This window comes from Platichthys flesus, chromosome 13 (genome assembly GCF_949316205.1).
Source record: "Platichthys flesus chromosome 13, fPlaFle2.1, whole genome shotgun sequence".
Classification (NCBI taxonomy): Eukaryota; Metazoa; Chordata; class Actinopteri; order Pleuronectiformes; family Pleuronectidae; genus Platichthys; species Platichthys flesus.
In genome coordinates, this window is record NC_084957.1 from 21,511,492 (window position 1) to 21,537,339 (window position 25,848).

Sequence of the window (25,848 nt, forward strand, 5' to 3'; positions counted from 1 at the left end):
AATACTACAATTCCAACATCAAACCACTACTGCCTCATCTACAACCTCATGGATGGTATGTGATTCCCTTATATATATGTATGTATATCAGGAAATAAATCTATACATTGATATGGTTCTAATTGGTTCTTCTCTATGTGTTATTGTCTAAAAAGGAAGTGGACTGACTCAGGTCGTTGGTGCCAGGTTGATCTGCACTGCAGCTATGTGTCCTTCACTGGCAACAGCCACGTGTAAAATCGCCTGAACTCCGAGTCACCATCATTGATCTTCATCAACAAGTCATCGTCTAAAAAAGGACAGTGTTGTAGTTGTTAGTCTCTGATTAACTCACCCATCGATTAAATACGTTTTCTTCTTCTTTTCAATCAGAATCTATATAAATCCAAGTCATTATTATTATGATTGTTGTTATTGTTACTGCTACCTCTTCTAATGTCTCTCACATTAACTTTATTGTGAGAAAACAAAGTAAAGTTTGGACTGATGAACAACGTCATTTCGAGTTTTTCTATTTTCAAGTTTGCGTATTTGCGGGGCTCAAGATCTGTCGGACTGAAAACTGCCTGCAGATTTAGTGGTTGTGTTTTTTCTGCTTTGTGCAAATATCAGGTCTATTGTTTTTAAATGTCATTTTGATATGTCAAAATTAAGAAAATACATTTAATGCTGTAAATACTTTAGAGTTTACACAACTTTATTGAGCTGAGGAGAGAACCCGGTGAAGTGAGAGAACAGCAAATTTTACAGCCTCAAATTTACGTTTTGCAAATCATGGATATTTCAAGCAAATGGAATTTGTAGATTGTAGAACTGAAAAGAACAATTCTGGAATCAAACATTATGTATTTCTGCATATGGAAAAACAGACAAATCAGAACTTAAAATCACAATAGAGTAGTATTCATAGCAGCACACAGTGAGTGTGGATACTGATGTGAATGAAGTCATTACTGAAGTGAAGGTGAGAAAAAAGTTAGAACAGATTGTGATGTATATTTTTTACATGGAAACTTGAGTCCATCATGAAAATAAACACGGCCCTGTCAATAATAATGACAAAAAATAATACAATCTTATATTGAAAGTAAATTAAGTCATGTTGATGAGCCACACCTTACAAATCTTACTGGAGGAGCACATTAATGAGATTATAAAGTTTGAGAAAGAAAAGGTTGGGTTTTGTTTAACAGCCCCTTACGATTTCCCACCCGTTAAAAAACTCCACTGTCTAGTGACTGGAGGGGGTGGGTGTCTCTGGGAAATACAGAGAACTCATCAGTAATGAACAAGCTTCCTGTTACCGCCCCAGGGTGTCGGCTGGATAAAACCGTTGAGTGGTGAGAAGGGGGGCAGCCTTTCATAGCCCAGCAGCTGACGGGTGGACGACTCCCAGCTCCAACCAAACTCCAGGCGGCTGTAGATGCATGGGTACTGTTTGTCAGCCCAGCAAACCCACTCCACTGCCTTCCTCACCTCGTCCCAACGCTGTGGCCTACGGACCCGAAAAAGTATTAAAATGTTAGCTACAAAAAGAGGCTTCGAGCTTAATAAGTTGAATTAAAAAAAGCAAGCTTGCTGTGTTTCAACAAATTTGCAAAAAGTCATAAATGTCACAGTCTTTGTGTTGTTGTGCACGGACCTGGACTGAGCGGAGTCATCCAGACAGAAGAGGGTGCGGAGCAGTTTGCCTTCCTCCAGCTTCTCCTCCCTCATCATCTGCAGAACCAGAAGAGTTGCCACCAGCCTCAGGATATCTGCGTGGGCCCTCACACCTGCATCACACACAAATCATTCAAGTGGTGCCAAATGAATTCCATTAGCCCTGTTGAACCCCTGTGATAACCGAGTCCTCTGTCAAAGTGATGAAGCTGAAACTGAAGTTGAATGCAGTCGTCAGACCAACATGACATTTTTGTAATTTAACTATCGTTTTGCTTGCTGTCACAACGAACCTGAGTACATTAACAATTTGTGGTGTAGATGTTTAAAGTTAAAGTTAAAGTAGCTTTATTGTCAATTTCTTAACATGTTCAGAACATACAAGGAATCAATACAACGTTTCTGTCCACAGCCTCATCAGATCTGATTTAAAAACAGGTTTGTTCTCACCCAGAGAGCAGATGCCTTTGTTTTTCAGGAACACGTTGACAAAGGAGTCGACATCTACATTAAAGTTTTCACCCAGTTCTTTGGTCAACTCCCAGTAGCCCTCCTGCAACACACAAATACCTCAGTTTGGTTTCATATGTATGCTGACAACATTCGAGCAGAACCGATAAACTATAAAAAAATATTACCGAATGTTGCATCTTGAAGATCTTATCCCATCTGAGCATCATTGGATCAGGATGTATTGACATTTTCCTGAAACAACGATCACAGCAGAACCTGGAGTGAGCGATCACACTCATCTGACAGTCATCGGAATTTGAACACATCCAGAAACGCAGGCACACGCTCATGTTGACGTTCTCTTTCTCTCTTAAACACAAATAATAATGAGGAACACCTGTGCACCTATAGGCCAGTTCACATTGGACAGGAGAGATGTCATGTCACAGCAGGTAAAGCACAGGTCTTACTGGGGCAATTAAAGATGTCTCAGTCCAGGCTAAGTGTCCCGTTTCGGGCTGAGACTAACGACTCAATTTGATAATTGATTAATCTGTCGCTTATTTTTTTCGATTCTTAAAGCTACATTTTAACCTTCTTGTACAATGTTGCTTTTCCATGTATTACAGATATTGCTGAATTAATAATGACTCTAATTCCAGTTTCAGATAACTACAATTTAATTCTGACTTGTCAAAATCCAAGTTCAAGATGTCTTAAATTCATCTAAATTCAAGAGGCCAAAAAAATAGATTTGAAGTAGTCTGTTGTTTGTGACTAGTCAAAATTAAATTGTTTATCGGACACTAGAATGAAAGATTTGAGTATATTATAATATTATTCTACTGAATTGTAGATTTATGAAAAAAACAGACATTAATTAAAAAAATAGTTTCAATCTCACTATGTAATTACATTTGTTGAAAATTAGAGTTTTGAGTATTTAAATCTGAATCAAAGATATATCGTTTTGAATATTTAGAATGATGATATATATTTTCAAACATTAACTCCTGAGAGGATATGCTGTCGCAACGTGAGAGACACAAGGCACGGGATTGGCTGGTTCACTGCCCCACCTCAGGAGACGTTGCCACTGTGTTCGTATTTTAACCGAGCCGACTAATCGATGATATAACTTGCCAACAATTTTTATAATTGATTATAATCGATTGGTTCGATTAGACCAGCATGTTTAATACCAGGACCCTGACATGGAAGCAGCTAAATGGAATTCATTCATCATCCATTTTATTATTTCCTTCTAACTGTGACATTTCCTCTTCTCGTGCCTTCGACTAGTAGAGCGAATGAATGCACGTAGCAAAAGTCGTCGAAAAATGGATTTCATAAACGTGAATATTAGCAGTTACAGGTTTGTTACTGTACGGTTGCTGAAATCATCCCAACCCCTCACAAAACCAAATTCAAATCCACTAGATCCAGATATTCACTTGGATCTCTCCATCAAGAACAATGCATTATTTACAAAAAATAAAATTACGTAAATAATACATAAATGTAAAAGGTATGATATATTCAAAGCATTCCATCGATTTGTACAGGACCAATCATAAGTGTTCTCTATATTAAAGCATATCTATAAAAAACATTCTTTCAGGACTCACCCGTGGCAAACTGCCCTCCTGTGTCTCTTAGGTACATCGTCTCCATCTGAAGGGAGACATGATATATCAAGCGATACAGGTTTCCTTCGGACCAATGATTCAGGGACATCCATCGAAAAAGAACCGCACATGCTAGTGCGTGCTTTGCCCACTGCACTGAGCGGCTGCTTCAATGCTTGGATTAAAGATGGAACTCCTCTCTTTTTCGGAAGTGGTTCTGTTTCTTCAGAAGACATGGCCGAATCATCCGATGAGCTACTCGAGTCGGATGCAGCAACGGGAGGAGAAATGCTGCCGTAGGTTTTGGACAAAGATCTAGATGTTGGACTCAAAGTATGAAAAAGAGACCTAAAACTATTGTTAGGTTGTCTTCCCCTAGGTATTCCACCCACCCTTCGAGAAAAAACGTTGCCTTCAGCAAAAACAGTTCGGGAGGTCTCATCAGCCCTAAAAGGTGGAGGTGGAGGCAGGGGCACCAGAGAGGCTTGAATTTGGGTTTGGGCAGATGTAGTTGGTAGAGCCCCTGCTATCGAAAAGGCTCCAATTGAGGTTAGGGCAAAAGGTAGAGGTGGAGGCGGGGGCACCGGAGAGGCTTGAATTTGGGGTTGGGCACGTGTGCCTCGTTGAGCACTACATGTCTTAAAGGCTTTAATTGAGGTTAGGGCAAAAGGTAGAGGTGGAGGCGGGGGCACCGGAGAGGCTTGAATTTCGGGTTGGGCACGTGTGCCTCGTTGAGCACTACATGTCTTAAAGGCTTTAATTGAGGTTAGGGCAAAAGGTGGAGGTGGAGGCGGTGGCAACGGAGAGGCTTGAATTGAGGTAAGGGCAAAAGGTGGAGGCGGAGGCATCGGAGAGGCTTGACACGAGGGTTTGGCAATACGTGGAGGTGGAGGCGGAGGCATCAGAGAGGCTTGAATTGAGGTTAGGTTAAAAGGTGGAGGTGGAGGCGGAGGCATCGGAGAGGCTTGAATTGAGGTTAGGGCAAAGGGTGGAGGTGGAGGCGGAGGCATCGGAAAGGCTTGAGTCGAGATCGCAAAAGCTTGAATTGGGATTTGGGCAGATGACGAAAGCCGGCCAACAGATCCACAAGGAGGAGTATGTTCCACATCATCCATTGATAGATAATCAATATCAAAAGGAATCTCCTTCTCTATTTTGGAGCGTAACATCATTGGTACATAACGATCAGAGCTGCAGGAATCCTACAAAAGAAATGTGGAAAACCAAGAAGAAGTCAGGGCCTCGCTTTTGCAATCAAATGAAAAAACTAAACTTGAAACCTCTTGCTTTCACACACGACCATAAGCTGATTGTAATTCAGACACACCACCATAATACTAAACGCTCGGTAATCTTTCCTGACGTCACTGACTTCTAAGGAGTTTCTACAATGATCTTGCTCCTGGACTGGGTCAAAACACGGCTCAGATTGGCTAATAAATAATTTTTATAATATGATTATTGATTTTACCATATCAGACCGACACAGACATTATTGGGTGTCGTGGGTGCTGATCTCTGTCATGGCAGCAACCTTCATAGAATTAATATTAGAAACACTTTTAGCATTTTTAACATAGTAAAAGTAATTCATCATTTGATTGCTGGATTGCTTTTTATTGAGCTGAATTACAGAGTTTCTATTTTGAAATGTTCCAAACTTGGGTCTGAATATTGTGTCAGATGATTAACAGAACTCTGAAGAAGCCGACTGTCACACCAGTTAAGTCATTTCATTAAAACTAATATATATAAGCCACACACGTGAAGAATAACAAATAAAAATCTGTTTCATTTTATGAAAAACAGGGGCTTTAAAATCTTCTACGTTTTCTAGCTTCACTGTCGCACCATAGGCTGATAAAGCTCTGCAGACAAACAATAATAGGAGAAGTTACTATAATTCTGAACTAGACTCCAGAGCATTACCGCATGCTTAGGTTTAGAAGTTTATGCATGAAGGCAAAAAACATTTGGAAAATCTCAGGAAAGATGGAGCTTGTTACCGTGCGCATGTCTCCTTCTGAAACAAGATCTGACTCGTCCTATAACAGAGAAAAATGCAGAATTAGTAAATCATAAGTAAATCTGCCCTTCCCCTCTGATTAAACTATACACAGTGTGAGATTACCTCATAAAATGTGGAACCCCAAAAAGGCTTATCATAAAGCCCTGCTTGCATTTCACAGCTCAGTGATCCATCTTCACTATCATCATCTTCACTATCCTGAGGAATATTCCAGGTGATGTAGGGCAGGAAGTCCACATCCTCCTCTGCAATCAACTTGGGGATGTCTGTGAAACCCTCCTCCAGTTTTGCAGGGTCCTGAAAACAGGGTTGAGGAGTTGTGGTTAGCTGGGTGATAAAAAAACAATGATGTGACAAAACCTTTAGACCCAGGACGTGAAGTGTGAGTGGGTAGGGGGACAGAGTCCTGCACCGGGTCGGGTACTCGAGGGGAAAAATCTGTGTAATAGTCAAACAATATGTTTGTGTAAATTCATGGGCACAAATGTTTGCCTTTGGTTGAGAAATCAGACATTCAAAAATGTTCCTTAGTATTTTTAACGTCTACATCTGCTTATACTAAACCAATGAAAGCACGTTTGACAGCTCCACCTTCGCTCAAATGACTAACACACACAGTTGCTGCCTTATTTTTCTAAGAACTGAACGATACCAAAATGGGAAGAGGCCAGAACCAGTTTGATGTCAGTGAGTGTGAATGTAGTATGTGTGTTTCATCACGTTGGGTCAGGTGACATATGTAAACGGGTCCGGGATGGTCCAGATTGGACTTGGAGATAATTATGGGTCCCAGGTTGGGTCTGGACGGAACTTTATGGGTGCAGGTTTGCAGAAATGGACCCGTGCAGGAATCTGGGTCACTGGCTAGGATGTTGTCGTTCTAGACGATTATTAGAGATGATTAATAATAATGTGAAAAAGGCTGAAAGTGGCACAAACCCTCTCCTCAATAGCCACAAAGCTGGTGAACTGAGACAAGATGGAGAACTCTTTGCTTAACTCGACAATGAAGGACTTCAACTCCGCTTTCTTCCCCTGGTAAAAAAACAACATGTCGAAGTTAGACTGGACGACACACACACACGCATAGACATCAACGCACGCATGCACGCACCACACGCACGCACACACACACACACACACACACACACACACACACACACACACACACACACATTTTTGAACTTCCACTTTAGTGAGGACACTCATCCCCTCCGCCATTTTTCATCTGAATCTCATGGTTTGTTATTTAGCAGAAACTACTGGATGGATGACCACGAATCTTGGCCTTGTCATATTTTGAGAAAACACTTTCTCAGTTAAAAAAGTATGGATCTCAATGAAAGAAGGTTTAGGGGACTGAGGTTTATGAAGTGTAAGAAATTCACATAATTATTCAGCTTAAAAAGAGAGGCCAAAGTTTCCTCAAAAGATATTAATACAAGTTCATGCATGCAAGCACACACTCACCTCATGTTCAGCCTGGTCTGTATCCAGGCTTCCATCTTCATAATCCCTGATGAGGGCTCTTGCTGTGAGCTTGTGAAGAAACTGAACACAAACATTAATACACGACGTAATCATCACTCTTCATCTCCATGGTGACAACACTATATCAGTATCTGTACATTGAGTTGGGGTCTTTCTCTTCTACCCAAACACGGGGTTGAACCTGTTTTGCGGGACATTTAAAGGAGTTGTGTTGCTTTTGTTGGTACTGGTTTAGCTCAAGCAGGTCCTATTGAGAATGTTGAAACTGAATGTGTGTGAATCATGGAGTAAAGATGGACGACGCATCTCCGCTTCCTCCTGTTGCACAATAATAAGAATATAAGCAAAATATCCCTGAAATAGGTTCCAACGACTTTTAACATCATTTGGACCAAGAGTCGTTGCAGAGGTGACCGTTGTGTGGAGCCACAGTATCAAGGTCCTGATGCTACACACACTGGACCAATCGTGGGTCTGTCTCGTCTGTCAATCATGATGTTTCAGGCCCATTTTGTTGCATCAAATAACTAATCAAAAACAACCTTACTGGAAAAAACACTTGTATGAACAGTACTGTGATAAGAACAACCTTAAATGACAGAAACCATATTTGAGAAGAATGTATTTAATGTTTACTTTATCTTTTTAATTTGGTCCATGTTTATGACCTATGATTTGTATCAACTTTCTGGGAGCTGTCACACCGTCCATCTTTATAAACAGTGTGTATGTGGACTTACTGTGCCTTTTGTCTTCTGCAGCTCACTCGTCGACACCATGGTTTCGAGCTCCTGACCACTGAGGTTCCCGTGGAGGGTGGCCTTTATATAATAATGATCATTTCAGTCATTTGCTGGTTCATAGGTTTGTTGTACATATAAGAATTTGCAAAAACCTATTGTGCATAATTGGCTAAATAAACCCATTGATTTTCATTAGTTTTTATCATTTTATTGACCAAATGAATAAACTGAGATTCAGTTTGCAGCCTTGTGCTGTTAAAATATCACGTACCTGAGTGCAGTGTGGCACAAAGCCGTAAACCAGGGTGTGACAGTCGTTGAACAATGCATGGAGCTGTTTAGGCGCTTGCACAGGAGTGGGCGCAGTCGGGTTGAACTGCTGCCACTTCACAGACACTGAAGTGCAGCCAGGTGCTGCAATACGCTTCACCTGACGTGCCACCTGCCGCCAGAACAGAGGACGTTTCATATTCTGCAAGACGAACGCTGCTACATTTAATGGCTTGTAACAGTAGACATGCACTGGGATCAGATTTTGAGTCTTGCTGTATGGACTTTTAAAATATCCCCTGAGATAAGGCTGCATGTGTGAACAGTGTCTATGTGTGCATGAATGCATTTTCACAGAAAAAGAGAAATAAGGGATCTTGGAAAAACTTGATGACTGTAATGGTGAGTTTAAAGGTCTCTCTAAAAAAAGATTAACAATCGACAGCTGCAGCTGAGTCAGAACACTGCTGCTCGAATCCTCACTAACACAATGAAAATGGATCATATGATTCCAGTTCTTCGACTTTTACTCCTATTCTTCATCTGTCTTATAATTGTCTTCAATATCCTGCAGTTGGTTTAAAAAGCACTGAGCCTAAATATATTCCTTATCTGTTGAAGGATGATAAACCATTGTGTGTGACGGGTCGACTCTCTGTCCCCAGAGCCGGAACTAAACATGGTGGAGCAGCGTTCAGGTTTTAAGCTCCACATACTCCTTTGGTCCTCGTCTCACCTTCTCTGACCAGTTGTGTTTGACTTTTGTGTCAAAGAACTCGTAGGCTCCGCCCCCTGCCTGGGCCAGAGCTCTTAGCATATGCTTATTGGCTGTTGGGCTGAAACGATATAGATGAACATACTGAATAAAAACAAACAAGCACACACACGCTCTAGTACTTCGATAAGGACAGTCTTTACCTATGCCAAGGAAGTTATGTTTGCCTTTCATTCTATCATTATTTTTCCATCACCTTTCACAGATGTCTATATATCCGCCCCCCCTTGACCTTTGACCCCTCGACCCCACTCAGACCTGATGCCGCAGGTGAAGAGGCGGCTGTGGTGCATGTTGTCTCGGAGCAGCTTCAGGGTGAACTCCGCGTTCTGGATGTGGCCATCTGACAGCAGCAGCAGGTTCCTGATGCCACGGGACGGAGGCAGCAGGCTGAGGGCCCTCAGGGGCCGCCAAAGCTCAGTGCTGCCGCCCACTGGAGAGACGTTCTGATAGTGGGAAGCGGAGAGGAGATATTGGGAATTTCTTTACCATTTACCAGCTGAAAATGCAGGTGGTGTCTGGAGTCAGTTTCTGGAATGACCATAATGATTCAAATAAAAAGTGTGTTGTCCTGCGTCTCGACTGGATTGTGTATGTGTCTTAATGAATAAAAATATTTAAAATGTCTGTGTTCTACCATGATTTTAATAATCAGTTTAAGTTAAGTCCGCATCAGGCATTACAAAATAACCAGGGAAAAAATCAAAGCATCCCTAATTTAGATCTAATACAAATATATTCCTGCTTTTTGTCAATTCTACTCAGTATTCCTTATATTCTTTATAAACATTGGCGTCCATGTTGAGGCTGAGAAAAATAGTGTAATCTGCCAATCACAGCTCACCTTGATGAAGCTCTCTGCTGTCAGACGAGTCTTAGTGAGCGGCTGCGCTGTCAGAAACACTTCATTGTGATCTGAAAATCATTGTTGGTCAGGAAAATGACGACTGGCTGAATTTTAAGAGAAACTGAACAGGTATATTTTTTCCAAGTTCATACCATTCATAGTCTATTATATTTGAGTTAAGCTTCCTCTTTAACACTGAGACACTTTTACTTCGTCTTATCTTGTCAAACTTGTACTTTTTAAAGTTTTATCACAATATAGATAAAAACTTCAGATGCAGAAAAACTGACCTGAGCCAAATAAAACAACGTTGAGTCTGATGTTGCTGCCGAGGGCTCTGAGGACCTGGAGGGCGATTCTCTGAGCAATGCGGAGAGACTCTCCGTTCATGGACTCAGATGTGTCCAGCATCAGGACGACTTCATCGGATTCTGATATGGAACTGACATCGAAGTCAGGATAGAAAACCAACATGCACGCCTAGAGGAGAGACGGCGATAGGTTGAGGTTAGATATTAGAATAGTGACAGACAGATATACAGATAGACAGATAGACAGACAGACAAACCTGACTGTCCTTGTCAGGGTGTTCCTCCACCCACATCCTTGGCAGGTGGACCTCGGACAGACTGACTGACAACTGGAAACCCTCCGGACCCATCACCTGTCCTGGCAGCACGGCCACTACTGCCTTACAGTCAGTTCTCTGTGGGAACACACACACACACACACACACACACACGCACAAGTATGTTTAAATATAGCAGTAGCAAACAGTTCAGTTAAAAAATATATATGACTTATCTTTTACTAATACATTTAGAAGTTTTATGTTTTATATCCCTTTTTGTTGATTTTAAGTGTTGAATAATCATATTTTGTTGTTTTGTTTTTTCCTTTCATTTCCTTTCTTCATGTTACACTTTGTAACAGCCGTTTGAAAGGTTCTACATAAATTAAGTTATTATTACTGTTTTTGATTAATTTATTGAGCAGATCTTTTGTATTTCAACATGTTAAGTTGCACAATAATTTCTACTATTGATTTTTTCTGCTGGTAGATCTCTCAATCTTTCATTATTATCAATTCATTCACTTGAATATGAGGTCGACACTTACAAAATACCTTTTATTAAATAATTGTTTTACCGCAGGCAGACTGTACGACAGGTACAATATCACAATTTCAAACTTTTTCCTAGACAATATGACCTTGATTTCTTTTGAAAAGAAGTAACCCACACATATGTGGGTTCCTGAAAGAGGAAATAACTAACACTCAGAAAACAGAATATGAAACATCCGATTTACCTTAACCTTGACTTTGTGAGTGATACACTCCAAGCTGCTGATTTCATTGGGCATCTCGACTGACATGTCCAGGGAGAACTCTCTGAAAGAAGCAAAAAGCACATGGTCTTATGTACATTATGAAAGAAATATATAAGGAAGGAAACTACAGGACAAAACATCTATTCAGAAGTTTTATCCACAAATAACTGTATGAAATATCCCCAAAACGTAACACAAACAAACCTTGTATTTGCTGACTCATCAGTCACACACACTTTCTCCAGAGTGACCTGTCGAGTGATGGAAAACACAGAAAAAACACAGATAAGAACATTGACAGTTGTTTTATTTTTAAGCCCTTTGCATACAAGAAATCCGGAATTGTTCACTTCCCTTAAACAATTTAATATATTTCAATATAATACTATATGGTGATTATTGTTATTAACCACAATGGATATGCGCCAGACAAATGCAGCAACAGGAAATGACATATCCCCGAAAAAAACAAAATATCAAAAGGCATCACTTCACTTCTTGATTAATATAAATGTGAAGTTTTATAAAAGTAGAATCACTTCCCTGTGGTTGTTTGACTCTAACAACCCCTGCATTCTCAATCTTCATATACGTTTACATTTCTAAAGGCTCATATGAGGCCACCTTGACCTTTGACCACCACAATCGAATCAATTCATCTGTGGGTCTTAATAAAAAATTTGTTCCATATTTGCAAAGATTCTAAAGAGGACTTGACCTTTGACCTCCAAATTATAATCAGGTCATCCCGATACGATCTCTAGCTCATAATAATCAATCATTTATCGACTAAAGCAGCAACATTTGACCACAGTTTAATCCTTGTTTTATTTGTATACAACAAATTATGTATTTGTAAATTATTTGTATACAACAAATAAAACAAGGAGAATAAAGAAGAAAGTACAATTTACTCTTCTTAGCTTCCATATGGACGTTTAGCTTTTGAGGTTTCATGAGATCCAGGCTCTCCTTACCTGCGTGGTCTGGTTGAGTGCTGCGCTCTCCTGCCATGGAGCCACACTCCCGGGAAGAGAGAAGAGAATACTCCCGTCCCTGACGATCAGCTCAGACACAAAGGTAACTTTGATGAGGACACTGGCTCCGGCTGGAAGATTGCCCACACTGATGGTGAACACGTCCTGCAGAGAGTAAAGTACATTTACATCAGAACCAGCGTGAAAAGATTTAGAACTGATGATATGTGACGAGGGTGGATAATAAAGATGGACGACACAACAGCTCCCCCTGAAAGAGCCAAAACATGGATCGCCCCCTCATGGCTTGCTTTGGTATAGGTCATAATCCCTGCCTCCTCAATGTTAGCAGATGGACCAAACTAAGAAGTCCAAGTTAAATTTTTTTTTAATGTTTCTATTAAGTTTGTTTGTCATTTGATGCTACTCATCTGAGACTGACTCGCGAATGGTCAAACAAGTTTATCGCTAGATACTGGAGATCTGAAACAAGATGGCTGGATCTGTATGCAGGATATTAAGGCTTTATTTTTAAACAGCTGGAGTAAGTAAAATCGTGCCATCCATCCTTATTTGCAGGCTATGGGGTAGACATACAGGTGCGTCCTGATCCATGAGATATGCTCCATGGCCTTTCTCAATAGCCTGTTTGTACTCCTGACGAGCCGTCTCTTTCTCCTTCACCTGAGAAACAGAAACAAAAACAATATTAAATTGGGTTTGATAATAATCCTTAGTCCTTTGTGTTCTGGTGGGTGAAGGTGAGGTTTGCTGCAGGGCATAATACGATGACTACTTGATGACTACTAAGAAATGAGTGCAACCACTGAGCAGTCGACCAGAAACGTTACCTGTCATCACATCAGGCGCAAAATGTATAAAAGCAAAGCAGACGAAATCGAGAAAATCTTGAGATATCAAGTTCAAGAGGCCAAAAACATCATTTTTTTAACCTTGACCTATGACCACCACATCCACATTTTAAAAGATTCTTTACAGGTGTTCTTCAGATAACACATTCACAAGACATAAAAGGGTTTCACCTCCCCATCTTCCAATCAGGTAATCCTTGAGTCTAAGTGAAACTTCAAGTAAATTTGAGGATATTCCCTCGAGGGGATTCTGAGATATCGCATTCAGGAGGTTAAAATGTCCCTTGTGAGGTCACCGCACCCTAGATTTTTTATCTTTGACCAACACTCTGAAAATTAGCTAATGCATCACTTTTATACTGAACCTCTGATGTGATAAAATGTATGCCATCTCCCAATGCCAAATTTTCTGATCTGATTTTCATTTGAACGAGAAACAAAGAAATCAACAGTCAAATGTAAAATAGTCAATTATATCATGAAATAAAATCATAAAGAAACATAGTTACAAGTCCTGAGGTTTATAAAGCAGTCAGTAAATACACTTTACCTTTCCCACGACGTGTTTCCCATTTATAAAAGCCTCAAATCCACATACAGCTGCAGAATCATCCAATGGGAAAACAAACTTGGCCTCGATTGACTCGGAGCTGTTGTTGGTATATTCTTGGAAAATGATGACCTATAAGAGGAAAGAAGAGAATTGGGATGTGAGGCCATAAACTCAGCAAGCAGCAATACTTGTTATCTATGACTCTGATGCATTCAAGGAGGTTGAATCAAATCATCGGATCATTCAACCTAGAGCAAAAAAAAAGAGGAAAAGAAACAAAGTAAAATTGTTATTTTTCACCTGAGAGAGCAGATCCATCAGTTTGCACTTCACATGGACAGACTGCAGGGGGAGCTGCTGACCAGAGCTGTCCAACAGTCCGGCCCTTACTTCATCCAGAGGGTTTTTAACGTCCTCTATCGCAACGTCCTTTGAACTGAGCACTGCGCACACACAGACACACAGATACACACACAGACACACACACACATACACAAAACTGTCAAAATTCTATTAATAGAATTAACATCCTGCAGTTGTATGGGCCCACCAGTCAGTTCAGTGACTTTTTTTTTCCAGATTCATGAGGTCATCGTGAACTTTGACCGATGAAATCTGATCCTGGTTTAGATAAATCCATTATCATATTTTGTATATTGACAGAAAAGCCTGGTTCATATACTTTCTTTTAAAGTTATCTTTCTTATTATTTCTTTCTTGTTTTGTTTTGTTCTGTGTTGTTTTATTCTTATGGGTTTTGTCAGGTACTTTGTAACCTTCTTTATATGGATGCTACAGAGAAAAGGTTTGTAATAATTAATTAATCTATCTTTGGGGCAACAGGTCATTATTGGAGGAAATTCCCTCAAGGCAGACTTTGGACATCATGTTCAAAAGGTCTGATTGGTGGCGTTTCACCTTTAACTGCACAATTAAAACCAGTTAGAATCCGTGATTCCAAGTGAACATTTACGCCAAAATTTGAAGTAAGTCACCGAAGGCCTTCTTGATAAATGGGGTTTAGCCGAATGGACAACAACAAACCATGTCATTGAGAGTACAGGGTATTGTAATGTGTGTACATTACTAGCAGGACCCTCAACGACCTTCATCATCTGCACAAGGTTGAGATGTAAGGACGGTCCGAACACTCCTAGATGATTCTAGCCACCCACTGTTTAGTGAGTTTCTGTTGTCACTGTTTGGCTGAAGACAAAGTCCACAAAAATGCTGGAATAGATTTATTTATCTCTGCTGCAATCTGCCTTATAAATGTCGATCTACATATTCTTATTTATGTGCATTGACCTCACATGATTACTGCTGGTTGTACAACTCATTGCACCTCGGGGATCAAAAATATACTTTTATCCTTGATCATGTATGTTGTTTCTATAAAAAGACAAATTCGAATGAATAAAGTGCCATCCCTGTACTCTGATATACTTCCCAGGTGTTTTGGTCTCACCTTGGAGAGACGGAGGCGAACATGGCTCAGTCGAAGTGTCGACAGCAGGACTGAACTCCCTCAGCTCTTCTCCCATGATGCTGAACTGAACCACGTACTTCAGTTTCACTTGATCAGGACTGTACACCACGTACTCGTCATCCTAGAGCACAGTCGGGATTATGATATAAAAATATATATCGTTATTTCAACCTAGACATCTTCCACATACAGAACACAACTTTGTGTTCACAAACCAAACAACCAAAGGTAATATCATGATTAAATGATTATTAGTTTAACAACGCACGCACGCACGCACGCACACACACACAAACACACACACACGCACACACACACACACACACACTCACACACACACACACACACACACACACACAAACACACACCTCAAACTCAGAGCGAGTGTTAGGGGTGCAGCGGACTCCGTGCACACTGTGGTGACCCTCGGGGGCTTTGGTCAGTGTGACGTCTCTCTTGTGCACGTGCCTGCAACTTCCCAGCGCCACATCACACACCAACAGCAGCCGAGTCCCGTCTGACACACTGGGCCTGGAGTATTTCAAAGCGGTGCTGTGGACAGAGAACAGAAGACTGAGGAACACAGGTTTACTTCGTTTATGACCTTTACTGCAGCCAGCCACCAGCAGAGGTGTGCACCTTGCATGCTTTTTTTTTAAGGAGAATTTTCAATCTCTATAACACATTGAAGCAATACTACATTAATACAACAAAAAATGTCTTAATTTTTGTAATTTTTGTATCTGTATTAATGTAGAAATTGCTCCATTTCTGGCTTACCGGTGATTTGCAAGGCATTCTGGGAAATTCTTGCACCCATCGGTTTGAAGTTTGGGTCTGAAAATTCCCTGTTTCTAGGGCTGTATAGCTCTAACACTTGGCCCTACCAATCCCTCCCTACAAGTATTGGGGCAGTCTACCCATACACAGGAATACATGCGCAAAACAGAGGGCAAGGGAAAAGGGGTGAAATGGGATTGGGCCTCAATGTCCGTTTGACCGAGTCTTGATGCAGCGCTAATAATTATTCAGCAGCAGGAAATCGCTTAAACAATGAACTGAAACAAGAGACGATTATATTCTGTCTCTGCATCGATGCAGAGTCATCTACGTCTGCACAGTGATGCATCTAAGAATAGGAAAATGTCCACGCCTCTAGCCACCAGGGGGCGAACCAGATCATTTGGCTCCACTTCTTTATGGCATCTTTATGAACACATCTTTGGAATAAACCACGTCAGTTTCAGATTATCTACTAACCTGACGGCGTCAGTGAAGTAGATTCCACTGCCCAGATTACCGAGGTCTGTTCTCTCTATCCCATGATGCTCCACTCCAGCATGAGGCAACAGCAGACCACTTAAAAAAACAAGCGGAAAAATGTTGAGCTACAAAATAAAAGTTGATCAAATACAGTATTTGTTATTTAGATATATATGTGTGGATCTTACCGAGACAGGATTCCTACAAAGTTACTGGGGCTGGATGAGTGAAGAAGCATCTGAACGTTCCCAAGCTCGTTCTTAAATGACTGAAGCTCCACCCCGCGGCCGACTCGCAGAATCCGCTGAATCTGCAGATTGCTGAGAGCACGAGTGGAAACATGGAAAGTGAGACGCTCCACACATTAACCGATCAAAAACTGCAAGGATGGACCTGACTGATAATGTGAGGTCTGACAGCCTGCGTGGACAGTTACAACTTTATGGCAAATAGCGCTGCAGCTCTACAAGAAATCAAAGCAGCAAAACATTGAATGAGAGATCTCTAATGTTATTATGAGCTTTAGTATTATCTTTTCGTCACAATTGGTCATATTGCATTTCAATTCAACAAATGATATTCAATACTTGCATTTGCAACAGCTGGAGTGTTGCAAAAGTTAATTAATAAATAATGAGCAAAATATGCGTTGTCTCCCTTTTTTTTCTGGTTCTTCAAAAAATGATCTGAACTGTGAGATTTGTATCCATTGCACTAATAATAAATTAGCTCCATTCTATAGAGAGTAAGGACATAACATGGGCCTTACTATGTACAGATCAAGAAAAATAATTTATGATAAAATTGTATGATATTAAATAGCATTTTTTTTAATGTAAGCAGTGGCCTTGTTGGGGGTATGTAAGGTGGACAGACAGGGTGAGCATCGCTCCTTCGATGCTTTTATCTTACATCTGCAGATTGCTTTGTGAACAGATGTGTGTGTTGTACGCTACCTGCCCCGTAGCACAGATGTCACGGCCTGAAAGTCCGAGCTGCCGGGGGGAACGGTCTCAATGCTGCACCTCAGAGCGCGGTACTTCCCCAGACTGGAGGGGGCGGGGCCTCTCAGAGACATCTCACTCACGTTCAGTACATCTCGAATTAACTGGACAAAAAAAGAAACAGTTGCGTTCACTCCAGCCTCAATATGCACGAGAGGTGAGCCGAGTTTATGGACGTGAGAAAATGATGTATACTTTTGGGTCAAAATTGCTTAATATTACATCAGTTTGACAGAAAAATTTCAACTTTGTTTGTGGTTATTATGGTTAAAAATACATCAATTTCCATATGGGACTTTATATTTTTTTTGTTTTCTTGGGTTAAATATGTTGATATTATATGTCAAAGTATTAAGTTATTTAATTAACCATGCAATGCATGTAAAGAACATGTTACATATATATCAGACACATCATCGAGTGTGTTTTACTAAGAGGGAATAATACAGTTTGGCCCACCGATGCATGTACCTTTGGGCAGTGCATTGTGAGAGAATACTGGCCTAAAAATTAATGTCTTTGGTGTGTGAAAGCACCAAAGATTAAAAACCTCCTTTTAGACAAAACTGCTATCTGCATCACATATTGTATAAAGATTGCCCCCTGGTGGCTGTGTGCAGTTTAGATCATGAACTCCACTGCCTCCACATGGAAGGATGGGACATGGACCAAATCAAATAATGGAAGCACATGTCAACTAGTTTTTCTGAAAGAGAGTTTTAGATTTTCTCATTTTAGTTCTTATGGTCACGATCATGATAAGTTTGGTTATTTGATGTTGAAAAACAGGGTTAAATCGTCATGATGGGTCGAGCGTGTGTTTCCATGAGACCTCGACACCGCGACTCAAGAAGTGCAAGATCTTTCTTTATGGTCTTTGATATGCAAATAAAATACTGTTTGTCTCTCTGTGTCCGTGTGTGCCTGTCTTTGTGACTCTCCATGAGTTGTGCATGTGTGTTTGGTCAATGTTACCTGACAGAGGTCCAGTTTCTGAGAGATGATCTTGGTGTCCTGTAGTAAAACTGGCATCCTGTGTGGCAGCAGATTGTTGAACTCTGCCATGATAATCTCTGTCTCAGTAACATTTCCCTCCTTCAGCTTCCTCTGGGCCTGAAGCAACAAGCCCTCCGCCCTGCTCACCTACACACACACACACACACACACACACACATACACATACACACACCCACACAAACACAAACACAAGGCATCGATTAGTTTATTTCAACAGTCTTTTCTGTAAACAAAACGCTGAATTTCAGGGGTCCGACACCTAATTCAGTTTGACAGAACAGTCCAGAAAACCTTACGTCATTGAGGCTGAGCTTGCGGATTGGAACGCTGAGGAGGAGGTTGAGTTGACCAAGGGCTTCAGTCCACAGCAGCTCCACAAAGACGCCCACCTCCCGCGACACACACCCTGTGTTCAGTTTCTCCTCCAGCAGCAGCTGTTAGTCAAACAAGTCACATCTAAATCAAATGGTCGGCTCATTGCATCACAGACCCTGCTCAGACCTGATCACAAGTGGCACCTGCTACAGTTAGATTTATATAATGCATTAATGTATTTGATAGAGACAGTGCCATTGATCGAAAGGCAAAATACTGTAAATGAGCCAGATAGCTAAACGGAACAAGAAATGAAATATCTTTAATAATTACAGATATCTATAGATAATTAATTTGCTTTATAACGCATACTATCTAATCTAACTGCACAACAAAGCCATGATGCAAGAAGCAAGAATACACATGATTATAGGTTAATACAAAAATGTAAACAGTACAATGCAGCACTAAGATACAAAACAAAGCCATCATAATGACCCAAAAGTATTTTCACTCCTCTCAGTGACCATACTTAGATTTCTTTGTGGCCACGATATGAACAGCTTCACAGGTTTCAGATTGCACTTCCATTATGTGTTGTTTCCTACTGCTGTACTTGTCTGCTTGGTTGTGAAGTGTGTGTGTGACCATTTCCATCAAACCAGGGAGCAGCAGCCCTTCTCATGATCGCTTTATTGTTCTTGCTTGGGATAAGACTCTAAGCTAACTATGTAACTGTGCAGTGAGTGTGCTGAACCTGTTGCAGTGGGAAGGAAGCCAGGCCCAGGGACTGTGGAGGGATGCTGCGTCTCAGCTGCAGACCAGCAGCCTGCGAGGTCTCTCTCAGCGCCTGGTACACGTCTACAGCGTCCTCAGATGTGGCCAGAAACACCAGCTCCTTCTGTTAGCACAAAGACAGGCTTGTTGTTTTATGCTTCTCCAACATGCAACTTTTTCTCCTACTTGAGTAGAAACATGAGTCGCACATTTTAAGCACTTGTCCCTCTGATGGGACTTAAAATAGACTTTGTCTCTGAAGATTTTCTAAACTGATAAAGGGGACTTTCTGGCAAACATGAATTTTTAACTTTTTTAACTAACCAGTGTTGTTTCAATCTATATTAGTTCATCTTTAAGTCGAAGTGAAAACTGGTATGAACAGAATGAACAAATAACAGAAGCACAGAATCATGAGTGAAATTTAATGTATAAAATTCATACCAATGGCTTATATGTCAAAGGAAACAATTATTAAAACAAGCTTAAAAGACATTTACGTAAAGATGAAGCTCAGAGAAGGAGTAAAACTGCTGAACAGTGATATAACAGATGTGTGCAGAGGTGACTCTAATGACTCTGTTTTCTATATTAAGCTCACATTCATTACATTGCTAAATTGCTGACTAGGGACATCTGTGACCTAACATGCAGAACAAGTGACATACAGGAGACTTCATACCTTTGCTTCTACATCACTCTTCAAGCACCGGACCACACAGTACTGTCGTCCTTTCTCTCCTTTAAAACTCTGCAGCTCCAGCACACACAAAGTGTTTCTGTTTATCTAGAGAGGAACATATATCTTGTTAGTAAAAGTAATTATGGCGACATGATAGCAGCAGTGGTGGATATCTTAAAAAGCAGCTTTACCTTTTCAAAGATTGAATATTTTGCCACTTGAAAATCTTTCGGAAACGATGGAAGATCAGAATCAGTTTCAGTGTAAATTCTGTGAAATGTAATATTGAAAAAAGTGCAAAGGTCAGTTACATGGGAAAACTGTTTTCTGCTGAAAGGTGTGAGCAGTGGATATTCTATAAATGCATCTTTAAATGGATGACACTGAAATTTAACACTATTACAGTGCCTTGCATAAGTATTCACCCCCCTTGTACTTTTCTACATTTTGTCATGGTATAACCACAGATTAACATTTATTTCATCGTGATTTTATGTAATGGACCAAAACAAAATAGTCCATCATTTGGAAGTGGGGGAAAATATTAAATGGATTTCAAAATTATTTACAAATAAAAATCTGAAAAGTGTTGAGTGCATATGTATTCACCCACTTTACTGTGAAACCCCTAAAAACAATCTGGTGCGACCAATTGCCTTCACAAGTCACATTTGCAAGTCACATACTTAGTAAATAGGGTCCACATGTCTGCAATTTAATCTCAGTATAAATACACCTGTTCTGTGACGGACTGAGAGTTTGTTGGAGATCATTTCTGAACAAACAGCATCATGAAGACCAAGGAGCTCACCAAACAGGTCAGGGATAAAGTTGTGGAGAAGTATGAAGCAGGGTTAGGTTATAAACAAATATCCAGAGCTTTGAACATCTCACGGAGCACCATAAAATCCATCATCAGAAAATGGAAAGAATATGGCACAACCGCAAACCTACCAAGACAAGGCCGTCCACCCAAACTGAAAAGCCGGACAAGGAGAACATTTATCAGAGGAGCAACCAAGAGGCTCATTGTTACTCTGGAGGAGCAGCAGAGATCCACAGCTGAGGTGGGAGAATCTGTCTACAGGACAACTATTAGTAGTCTGCTCCACAAATCTGGCCTTTAAATCCCATTTGGAGTTTGCCACGTGGGAGTCACAGCCAGCTTGTGGAAGAAGGTGCTCTGGTCAGATGAGACCAAAATTGAACTTTTTGGCCTCAATGCAAAACGCTATGTGTGGCGGAATCCTAACACTGCCCATCGCCCTGAGCACACCATCCAAACAGTGAAACATGGTGGTGGTAGCATTATGCTGTGGGGATGCTTCTCTTCAACAGCTACAGGCAAACTGGTCAGAACTGAGGGTAAGATGGATGGAGCTAAATACAGGGAAATCCTTGAAGAAAATCTGATGCAGTCTGCAAAAGATTTGAGACTGGGGCGGAGGTTCTTCCAGCTGGACAATGACCCTAAACATACAGCCAGAGCTACAAAGGAATGGTTTGGATCAAAGCTTGTTCATGTCTTAAAATGGTCCAGCCAAGGCACAGAACTAAATCCAATTGAGAATCTAAGGCAAGACTTGAAAATTGAGGTTCACAGACAGTCGCCATCCAATCTGACTGAGCTTCAGCTTTTTTGCCAAGAAGAATGGACAAACATTTCCATCTCTAGATGTGCAAAGCTGGTAGAAACATACACCAAAAGACTTGCAGCTGTAATTGCAGCGAAAGGAGGTTCTACCAAGTATTGAGTCAGGGGGGTGAATACTTATGCACATAACAGACGACAACTTTTTGTTCTCATTATTGTTTGTGTCACAATAAAATATATTTTGCACCTCCAAAGTACTATGCATGTTGTGTTGATCAAATGGGAAAAAGTTTATTTAAGTCTATTTGAATTCCAGTTAGTAACAGTACATAATGGGGAAAAGTCCAAGGGGGGTGAAATACTTATGCAAGGCACTGTATGTATGTAAAATTAACTAGTTTCGTCTGGAATTTCTTGGCCTAGGTTTGAAACACTATGTTCCGTTATGAGCCATGTTCCACCCATGAAATTCCAAATTTATATAGATGTAGGAAGAAATGTGATAATTAAGACCATTATTGTGTTGAAACACAGTAATGGTGTTCAAATATACTTCTCAGTGAGCAGTGTACCTATAAATCAAACGAAATCAAATAACAAGATAACATACATATAAATATCACAGCAAATATCACTTGAGGGAAACCTTAAAAACTAAAAATATCTAAGAAATGCTTTTTGGGGATAAGAGGGAGGAGTTATCGTCTGTAAAATGAATTTGTATGTTTTTATTGTGCGTCATTGTGTCCCTAATCTCTGATGTTGAAGAGCTCATGATCGTTTAACACACCTGAACTTGTCCAGGATGTTTCCGCTTCTCCCTGGAGTCTTTGAGCACGGAGTGTGACCGACAGAGTCCAAAGGCTTCGCTTGACCTTTAGGAAGCTCAACAGCCGCTGTGATCACTGATGCTCTGGACACTGGGATGAACAGTATGAAGCACAACAGACACAGTTACTCATTTAACCTCAAATACTCTGCAGGATCTGCATTTGAACCTGAAAACACACACTTTGTGAATGATGTGACGGATTTGCTAATAACGCACTTCACAATAGGCTTATCACACAACACTGCTGCAGGTTTGAATTAGCACTCAGGTAAATCTGCATGTGGAGGAACCACAGTGCTGCACACAGCTGATAAGCTAACCCAACCTTTATTTGACCTGTGAAACCGGCTGACTGAGTGTTTACAATGCGTCAATGAGGAAACAGAAGTAGGAGGGGGGAACTATTGAGCAAGATTCAATAAGTAAAGACACTCATGACTTGTTTCTGTCCAATGTCCAAATAAAGGCATTGTCTGACTGTGTGATTGTGAGTCACTGTGCTAGAATCAGCTGAAGAGCTGGTTTGGATCTGGTTTGTGCAACTGGTTGAGACAGTACAACTTGTACACCGTGAAGGATTTTACAGCCCTCCACCCACGATTGCATAAACAGATACTGCAGAGTCTGTACATTTTAAAAGAAGTGTGACATATAAACAGATACAGCATATATTGTGTATTTGGTATAAGGAGCAGTGGTGTGATGTAACAGAGTACATTTACTTTGTTACTGTACCTAAGAACAGTTATCAAGGATGTTTACTTTACTTTTTCATCAGCATCAGCATCAGCATCAGCATCAACATAAGCATAAGCATCAGCATCAGCATCAGCGGTGAAGGAATTATTTCAAATTGATTTGTTAAGAGGCTATGACCAAGAACCAGCCATAATGATGTTGTTGATTGTTGCATTAGGGAACACGCTACACTCAGGAACTTAGAAAGCAGGTACTTGTAATGTGATATATATATATATAAATATATATTGTTGCCTTTCGGTTTGTTTACACACTTGACGTCACAACGCATGAACATTAGGTAGTGCCCTTTCTGCGTGAGCCCTCAAACAGTTTATGATATCACCGAATTAAAACCAGAAGAATTCCATCAGTTTGATAAGAATTACCAAAAATGTCAGAAACCATCTTTAATAAATTTATTTTTTTAAGTTTGTTCCATGTCCAATCTGCTACCATGGAGGAGGGGGCCTATATTAAGGTGGCACATGAGATGTTTTCACCTCATTTTTGGGAACACGAGTGGTCGTTCAACTTCAGTCGATGGTTTCAAGTGTATATATTGTGTTTGTAAAATATGAATACCAACATTTATAAAGGGAAACAATTACAACTTATAAAATAAAATACCGGGAGATGAGAAGGGAGCAGTCTTCAGTGAGGAGAGAGGAAGAGGAGGTGAGAAGGCAGCAGGAGGAGAAGTATCCAGTTTGAATTCCTCCACAGGCAGAAGAGCTCCACTGTGCAGACATCTGTACACGTAGTCCACCTCGACCACGGGCGTCTGGTGCTTCTGGATGCTCCGCAGCCTGTTGGAGCTCAGGTTGGACACGTCACTGGTCACTATCAGAGTGCACTGTGGGAAACACCAGAGGAAGACGTGCTTTCTGTCAACCAACATTTCCGTGAGCATGCTTTGCTTCTAGAGGGCGGTGGATCTAAACTGAATCTTCTATTGGAAAATAATAATATTACATTTTTAGTAAACTACAGTCTAGTCTGGTGTCATGATCTCATCCACCGACCTGTTTATTGACCACAAAGGAAATGTTGCCACCGTTCTCCGTCACTGCCGACTTCAGTTTTTTCTTCTCTTTGTAGGACAAATTCTTCAGGTCCAAGAGCACCGAGGAGTTCTCAAACACAGCCATGTCTGCAAGGATATAACACACGTGAAGTAATCAGTCATCAGAACGTACTGCTCTGTTTGGGAATAGCATGGTGGTTTGAATCACCGTCACCAAGGAGGATATTTTATTGTCTGCATTTGTTTGTCTGCTAGCAAGATTACGCAAAAACTAAAGTACAGATTATCACGACACCTGGTACAAGGATGTGTTATGCGTCAGGGACAAACACATTTTTGAGTTCTTTCACAAAAATAACTTGTTTTTGGGGTTTGATATATATGAGTGTGCAATTTAGGGCAGATCAAAATAAGAATCTGGATCAAGTACACTCTATTGAGAGCTATTCTTTTATTGTCAGGATTTTCATTACATTACTATTATTATTAATTTCTCCATTCATTGAGGACAACCTAACCAGAACCTTATCCCTCATCTTAACCAATTCATACCTGACACTCACCCTAACCCCAATCAACATAGGTCCAGTCTGGGGACTTTACATACACTCACATGACATACATAACAACTACTTCCCTAAACCCTTAACTTAAAGGGCCAATATTGTGTAAAATGAATGTTCTTATCTATCCGGAATTACTTGAAGGGGGTCAGTAGGTACCCTATAAGTATGAAAACAGTCTCTTCGTACTTCCTCTCCGTATGATGTCGTCATGGAATCATACTCTTCACTCAGCCCCACCCGGCCGCTACCAGTCCAGCCTCCGAACCCAATCAGAGGGGGGGGGGGGTCATAAATAATTAAAGAGGCAGGAAAACACCCTGTTCTGTCTGCAGCTCCAGAAAGAGGCAGCAGAGTGGACATGGAAATACACATTGCAGCAATTTTTTCGACATTAAACCACGGATAAATCATCTTAGAGGTACCAATACCTCAAATTAAGTCCCAGAGAGATGTAAATAGCCCTTTCAAACTATCTTAACGTATGACCCTGAATCAGCTTTCGTCCCTAACTGACTGGATTTTATATATATATATATATATATATATATATTACGCACTGACGCACTGACACACACACACGCGCGCACACGCACACACACAGCCTATGCACACACCCACCCACGCACACACAGATGCGGAAGTGAAACTGCACACAAATCTTCCACAACAGAAAGAAACAGGTTCCACTTAACATGACTGTCTATTGCACTGCAGTTAACTAAAAAGACAAATAAAGACGGAACCATCAGAATCATTTCTGCAACAATATAAAGTGAAAGTGAAGCAGCGTCATCCAACGTCTGCGTATAAACAAAGATACTGAGGTTTACTCTCACTGTAAATGTGCAGCTGCTCCTCTGACTCCTCTTGTCTTCTCAGCTTCTGTCAGAAAGTTGAGGACATGGAACACAG

At 40.7% G+C, this 25,848-nt stretch overlaps 1 protein-coding gene across 3 annotated transcripts; it reads right to left on the reverse strand.

Annotated features, from left to right (window-relative positions):
• Positions 1 to 676: 676 nt before the first annotated feature.
• On the reverse strand, positions 677 to 25,848 carry parp4 (poly (ADP-ribose) polymerase family, member 4). Of its 3 annotated transcripts, none has more exons than XM_062401949.1 (36): positions 25,773 to 25,848; positions 24,369 to 24,496; positions 23,974 to 24,199; positions 22,564 to 22,693; positions 20,371 to 20,449; positions 20,180 to 20,284; positions 19,478 to 19,621; positions 18,702 to 18,839; positions 18,364 to 18,531; positions 17,341 to 17,492; positions 16,573 to 16,704; positions 16,382 to 16,480; positions 15,490 to 15,673; positions 15,101 to 15,242; positions 13,933 to 14,075; positions 13,630 to 13,761; positions 12,805 to 12,891; positions 12,208 to 12,372; positions 11,435 to 11,481; positions 11,210 to 11,291; positions 10,467 to 10,604; positions 10,189 to 10,378; positions 9,896 to 9,966; positions 9,310 to 9,497; positions 9,013 to 9,112; positions 8,278 to 8,448; positions 8,004 to 8,084; positions 7,243 to 7,323; positions 6,712 to 6,807; positions 5,875 to 6,069; positions 5,750 to 5,788; positions 3,744 to 4,945; positions 2,301 to 2,391; positions 2,113 to 2,215; positions 1,643 to 1,775; positions 677 to 1,495 (listed from the first exon to the last, which is right to left on the reverse strand). In XM_062401949.1, the coding sequence occupies exons 2-36, from the start codon at positions 24,492 to 24,494 to the stop codon at positions 1,279 to 1,281; spliced, it is 5,577 nt and encodes a 1,858-aa protein (XP_062257933.1). In that variant the 5' UTR covers positions 24,495 to 24,496; positions 25,773 to 25,848; the 3' UTR covers positions 677 to 1,278. The 3 variants fall into 3 exon arrangements, with proteins under 3 accessions (XP_062257933.1, XP_062257934.1, XP_062257932.1); XM_062401950.1 differs by lacking the exon at positions 25,773 to 25,848 and adding an exon at positions 25,123 to 25,141 and having other exon boundaries at positions 2,301 to 2,367; XM_062401948.1 differs by lacking the exon at positions 25,773 to 25,848 and adding an exon at positions 25,123 to 25,141.

Excerpts from the sequence above, each read along its gene's own strand:
- parp4 (XM_062401949.1), bottom strand. The coding sequence starts at position 24,494 with ATGGCTGTGTTTGAGAACTCCTCGGTGCTCTTGGACCTGAAGAATTTG. Across the intron at positions 22,694-23,973 it reads TGCTCCCTTCTCATCTCCCG|TGTCCAGAGCATCAGTGATC; the intron begins GTATTTTATTTT and ends TGTTCATCCCAG. Across the intron at positions 17,493-18,363 it reads AGAAACTGGACCTCTGTCAG|TTAATTCGAGATGTACTGAA; the intron begins GTAACATTGACC and ends TTTTTTGTCCAG.